At 52.7% G+C, this 6,425-nt stretch overlaps 2 protein-coding genes across 2 annotated transcripts, besides 5 other annotated features; both read right to left on the reverse strand.

Annotated features, from left to right (window-relative positions):
• Positions 1–3,159: a sequence feature (areas not merged during assembly with more than two copies in the genome that could not be assigned to a particular haplotype).
• On the reverse strand, positions 179–2,272 carry Tc00.1047053507197.10 (surface protease GP63, putative; the record flags this gene model as incomplete). The annotated part of the gene is made up of 1 exon (XM_799559.1): positions 179–2,272. The coding sequence occupies one exon, from the start codon at positions 2,270–2,272 to the stop codon at positions 179–181; it is 2,094 nt and encodes a 697-aa protein (XP_804652.1).
• Positions 2,269–2,535: a mobile genetic element.
• Positions 2,354–2,380: a sequence feature (AT_rich).
• Positions 3,160–6,425: a sequence feature (heterozygous, non-Esmeraldo-like haplotype).
• Positions 4,004–4,032: a sequence feature (AT_rich).
• Tc00.1047053507197.20 (oxidoreductase-like protein, putative) lies at positions 4,252–6,324 on the reverse strand (the record flags this gene model as incomplete). The annotated part of the gene is made up of 1 exon (XM_799560.1): positions 4,252–6,324. One exon carries the CDS (start codon positions 6,322–6,324, stop codon positions 4,252–4,254), a length of 2,073 nt encoding a protein of 690 aa, XP_804653.1.

Here is a 6,425-nt window from a genome sequence, read left to right on the forward strand (position 1 = left end):
AGAGGAGTAGCGCAACAGTTGCACGGTGCTATCATTACTGCTGTGCTGCGTCTCGCGAGTGCGGGGTCGACAAGCCATGTGCACATCACGACCCTGCCGCACGCCGGCCACCATCGCAGTACCGCTCGTCCCACAATCCACGCTGGCCGATTAATTTATTGGCGGCAGAGCCCCGGAATCAGAGTCGCCGCGGCCGCTTCCTCGGAACCCCACCCCCGTCTCCCTCCGCACCCTCCGCGGATGTCGGGTCGTCCGCTAGAGGTGGGTCAACGACCGGTATTGGGTAGCTGCTGATGTTCGGGAAGGCGGTGCAAACATCGGCGTATTGGGGGCACACAATGCTCCCACGCCAGGGACCCGATGGCGGCGTGACGGTTTCACCCGCCTGGCACTCGTGCCACGCATCGTCATCAAGGAACCGCACGCTCACTGTGCCGTCGCCGCATCGAGTTTCCGCACACACATCGCCAATGTATTTGTCGTCGAATTGAAGGTCCTGCCCCTTTACGCACCGCGAGTTCGGGCCAACGACACTGCCAGGCATTACTGAAGGGTCGCCGTTGGTGCAACCACCATTAGAATACGCCTCAACATACGGACATCTGCTCATGAAGGGGTCATCACCGCCAACACGGGGATCAGCGAAGTACTGATACTCCTGTGGCAGGGCTTCCTCGTGCCTCTTCAGGTCACAGCGCCCCAGGGACAGACGGTCGTACGTGCAGAAGAACTTAACATTTTTGTCAACCTGGTTGCAGAACAGATCAGGGTATTCGGTGATGCCGTCGGTCAAGCACTTCTTTTCCAGCAGCCCACAGCCAGAGTTGTTGCCCCACCACAACATCTCCGCCGCACTGTAGTTTGCCAAATAAACACCCATGTCCTCAAACGCTGCAAGCGTCAGTGCCGAGTACAGCCCAACCCCCACATCACTGGTCATCATCTCGTCCCTCATGTTGCGTTTCTTCCAATGCGACAGTGAACCGTCAGAACCGCCCTCGTCCTCCAGCTCAATGCCCTCAAGCGTGGAGCAGTTGTGGTACTGACGCGCCATCGCCTTCGTGTTCGGCGTTGAAATCACCGACACCTTGGACATCCCGCGCACGTTCGGGACCTCGGAAATCATATGTAACGTCACAAAATAATCAACATCAAACCCAAGAGCATGCCCCAACTCGTGGGCTGCCACACGCACGTCTCCATTTGGCACCAATATTTGCTTCGGGTCAAAGTTCACGGCAGCAGCAAATGGACGACCATCATCCAGCCGAACGCACAAAGCCGCCCACGCGGCTGGACCAGAAGTCGGAAAAATATTGGCGTAGAGAATCATGTCGGCACCAACCACACCCACCGTGTGGTGCTTGTGTGGGATGGTGAAGTTATTGCACATCCCCAGTCCGGTACGCGGAATAACGACGGGGCGCGTCACGGGCCTCACGGAGAGACGCTCCGCGTGCAGTTGAATGGCGGCGGGGAGAGTTTGCCTCAGAATAATCTTCCTCCTCTCCTCCGTCAACACGTCGTCCGCCCCGCATGTTATTGCGCGGCCGTCGTGGTCAATGCGCAGATCCCCCGGCGCAGTGCAGTGCCTCAACGGATTGTACATGTCCTCCGCGGACACCTTGATGCGGATCGGAGCCCAGCCGTCGTCCCCATCCTCGCTGGCGGCGGTGTACGCCTGCACGGCGCCCTGTCCCCGGCGCGGCACCTCACGCACCACCGCAGTCGGCAGCCGGCCGTATTTCTTCATCATCGCGTCAAACCCACAGCGGTGCTTCACGGCACGATCGGCGGCAACGCAAGCACCGGCGCAACACACCACCATCATGAGCCACGGCAGCAGCAGTGGCAGCAACGCGGTGTGGCGTGGCTGGCGCATGGCTTGGGGACAACGTGTCTGTTCCTGAGGTGCGGGCGGCAGCGGTGTTACTAGTATTGTTAGTAGTGGTGGTAGCACAGGCCTTGTCTGCGGGAGAAGAAGCAGAAGGAAGAGGAGAAGAGCAGAGGGGCAGCACCACAACTTACCGCAGCGCACACACAGACAACAAAAATAAACAAAGCCTCCAAATAAAGCCGAAGCACAGAAAAATGTTCTGCAGGGATGCTGACAGAATCCCGAACTGATACGCACAAATAAAATAGGACGGGAAAGAAGAGGGTCATGGAGAGGCAGCGGCATCGCCACATCCTCAGTGTTTGTCCCAACTACATCTATATATTCGGATAGGCACTCTCGTGCCACGGTGCGGTGTATTCGGGTTGGAGACATTTATTACTTACGAGTTAGAAGACTTTGGGCCCTCCAGCCACAAGACCCCGCCGCAAGGTCGGAATCAAAGAGGGTGGATGGAAAAAATAAAAATAAATAAATAAAATTCGTCGTGCCGTTATCGATTCCTTGACTCCTTCCATCGGGGCCTTTCAAAGGACAATAATATAGGAAAAGGATCGCACGCAAATATTTTCGTCGTTTTGCCAGGGCATATATTAAATTGGGCAGCCAGCCCTCTCGACAACATTCTTCTCACAGGCACTCAAAAGTACCATCACCCATCTACGCAGTGGCACGCACACGGAGTGAGGAGAGGGCACAGGAGAGAGAAGTAAAAAAAATAGTCCGCAACTTTATTTCCTCCAGCACAGGACAAGGGAAACAAATACAAGCACCTCGCACCCTCGTCATGCTGTCGCCATGGCCGCGACGGACGCATTCCGTGGCCCACGGCGAGTCCGGCGTGACTTCCCACTCCCACGATCATTCATGACTCACGAAAAGGAGGTGCCGAGTGCGTCTTTCGCTCGCCTCCTGCGTGGGGCGGGAGGATCGCGTCGGGCGGACCCCCACACCAATAAGCTGGGCAAAGAGGACACGGCTGGGCAGTTTTGCCGCCCACTCGTAGGGCCCGGCCATTCCCCCGCAGCCAAAATGAATAATAGTAAAACACAGGAGAGGCCCGTCTGCGTGGAACGCCGCATCGAGCGCGCTCGCCCCCGCCCTCAGCACAGCAGTCACGGACACCCCCGCACCCATTGGGTCACAGCGACTTCCCATCGCCTTGCCCGCACCAAAAGACGCACGTGGGTGCATGCGGTGCTGGGACTCGTCTCCTCCCTCCAGACCACCTCGCCACAACGCAGGCTCGCATAAGTTCAATCCTCCAGCATGCAAATGTCCGCTAAGCCACGCATCGCAGGCACAAGGAAACAAATACACTCATTGTCCGTTTTTCAGAAGCGAAGAGAGGAGTAGCGCAACAGTTGCACGGTGCTATCATTACTTCTGTGCTGCGTCTCGCGAGTGCGGGGTCGACAAGCCATGTGCACATCACGACCCTGCCGCACGGCTCCCTCAGTTCTCCGGTGTTTTTGCGCAGTCGCTGCTGCTGTTCGAGGAGGCATCATCGCCACTGTATTGACGGCCACGGCAGGAACATGGGTGGACCGATGTCAACAGCAGGAGGCGTATCAGGTCTTATAAGGCGGGAATATTTCCCGCTGTCGTTATGGAAGGTAAGGAATGATGCTCATTGCCTGTATTTTATTTCGTTTTTCTTTAGGAGTTTGGTGCGTCCCATGTGTGTGTCACGTTGAAAAAAAGGGTTATATAAAATTATGCATTTAAATTTTTACCCTCCTTTGCCAGCGGTGCAAAAAAAAAAAAAATGTTCAATTGTTTTCTTTTCATATGCGATACAATTCCTTGTGTGTAAGGTTGGTTTTTCTCCTCGTTTTTCATATTTTCAACAGTTTTTTTTCTTTTTTTTTTTGCCTTAACTGTGAGCCTCCTTTGGCGCGTGAATGTGAACTGTCAAGATATTATTATTATCATTTTTGGTTCTGTGTTATATCCGTGGTACAGAACTCATGGTGTTTTTGTTTTGCTTTTGTCATGTATGTACGTGTGTGTGTGTGTTTTGTATGAGATTGGGAGGGCCGTACCTTCCTGTGCATTTTTTAAGTATGTTCTCACCTTCGGCTAATTCTTATGATTACTTGTGGCAAAAAAAAAATTATTATTATTATTTTTTTGCGTAAATAATTAAAATGTGTAGAGAGTGCAACAAGAATTTTGTGGAGGCATATTCAAGGTGTGTTACAGAGTACCCAACATGCCAAGCAAACCTCTCCTCTCCTACCTTTTCTCACCCACTAGCGTAATTGCAACCTTTTTACTGCCCCGCCTTCGGGAAACTTCTTAATTTGCTTTATTTGACACGTATCGTGTAAATCTGCGGGCCACGATTCCCCTCACCACGGTATTTCTTTGAAGTCCTTGAAGAACTTTCCGTACGCCCTGCTGTTTGTGTAAATGAGGTCCAAACAGCGTGCGGCGGCGTCAATTTCATCAAGTGGACACAACAGCAACTGTTCCGCTCGCCGCTCTTTCTTCAACCTTGGCGACTCATCGGTGATCCACCCCGTATCTACGGAGTTCATAAAGATCCCGTCTTGAGCATAGTCCTCACCGCTCGTCCGTGTCATCATATTGAGGGCAGCCTTCGCCATGTTGGTGTGTGGGTGCGTCACCTGCTTGTAACGGTAGAACTGGCCTTCCATAGCAGAGACGTTTATGATAAACCGTTCCTCGCTTGGTGCCGCATCTCCTTCCCGATTTAGCAAACAGGGCTTTAGCTTGCCGTTAATTATCAGTGGCGAAAGTGCGTTGATGGCCATGATCTCTGCTGCCTCACTTCCTGGCACCTCAGCCAATCGCATCATCCATGAGTTCGTCTCACGCCTGTCACTTTCTTCCGTCTGAGTGTCATAACGGTCAAAAATTAAAGAGTGCGTATCGGCGGTACGGGCTGTGGCGACAATCGACTGCTGCTTTTCGCCCGTCACGTTCTCCTCATGGACCATGTCTTTGCCGTTCGCCACGGCCTTCACATCATCCAGAAATGGCTGCTCGTGTGGATGGTGCTCGATGCGAAGGGGTTCCCCAATTGTCACCGAAGTGTGTGAGAGAAAAAATCGATGCCACTCCCCCGCTTTCGTGTCCTCGTACAAACGGCGGTGCAGTTCTTCTGGTGGGAAAGCCTCAACATGACGAACATGAGCCGTGTACTCCCTTGTTCGTGCAATGGTTTGTGCGGCGTTGTTAATGATGGCAAATATTTTTGGAAAGTGTTGCCTCACAAAGGCACAAAACTGCGTCACCAACCAAAGATCCCGGAGGTCGAGAGCGAAAAGGTGCAGCCGATCGCCCCACGTGGCATAGTCGGCCTCACGCTGAAAACGTGCCAATGCCTCATGTACAAACCGGGTAGTGCCCACAAGTCGAGCACCGCACCGCAAGAGGGAGAGGGCCATTGCGAAACCAATTTTAATGCGGCAGCCAGTGAGCAGCACAACTTTGCCACGTAGGTCTCGCGTAAGAAGTCTCTTATTAAAATTGTATTCCCCACAGAGGTGACAAAGGCTGTAATAATAAGGGTGCAACTTGTTGTACCGCACGCGGCAAGTATGACAAGCAATCCAGCGGTTTAATTGAAGGACTTCGTCAGACGGGACGGTCTGACCGGCAGCGTACATCCGCGCATCATCAAATACAGAGTAGCTATCGGGTTCCTCATCCTCCGATGTCGGTGGGCAAGTGTTAACTTTAAAAGGAGATTCTCCCCACTCTCGGACCCGACTGCTCGCATAAAGTCTCCGGGCAATGAAGAGATTCAACGATGCCTCCGCTGAAAACGTGGATGCCCCATTCCCATCATGGGAAACAAATCGGTCATCAGCCACACCCTCAGCAAGTACAGCCTCCAGGGATCGTAAAATATCTGTTCCCGGCACGATGTGCTGAACGGCACAAAGGACGTCACTTGACAGAGAGTTCACATCACCACACTTCCGCAGAGATGATACCTTTCGAAGCAAAGTAGAGTCCGCCACAAACACATCTTCCTGTGTAGAAAGAATATTTCTTATTCTGGTGTTGTTCCTGCCATCGCTCGTGTTGTTCTCATCATCCTCTTCATTATTTTTAGTCACCTCCGCTAATTTCATCCATTCAAGACAAAGATGTGCGATGCGTAGCTTTAAAACTGCCGTGTATTTTTCTCGCTGCTCAGGAGAGGTCATGGCGGGAGCGGCGCCGCGAAATAAAGCAGAAGGCATTTGTGATCCAAAGGCATGTGGCAAGTAGCGATAGACCTGCGCCACAAGCTGAGAAATTTTTAGCCAGTCTGGTGCGGTGGGATTGACATCATAAGTCTCTTCCAGGCGAATAATATTCTCAAATGCACCAATCAATCTAATAATTTGCCGATCATACGCGGAAAAAGAGTCAAGAGCATCCTCCTCACGTTGAGTCTCCGCCAGCATGTCACCTTCGCCAAGTTCCGGGCGCTCGAAGGTGGGTTTTGTTTCCGAATGGCCCTTCAATCGCCAACATTGGCGTGGTTGGCCGCTGCATCAACGCATAA

Source organism: Trypanosoma cruzi (genome assembly GCF_000209065.1).
Source record: "Trypanosoma cruzi strain CL Brener chromosome Unknown tcruzi_1047053507197, whole genome shotgun sequence".
Taxonomy (NCBI): domain Eukaryota; phylum Euglenozoa; class Kinetoplastea; order Trypanosomatida; family Trypanosomatidae; genus Trypanosoma; species Trypanosoma cruzi.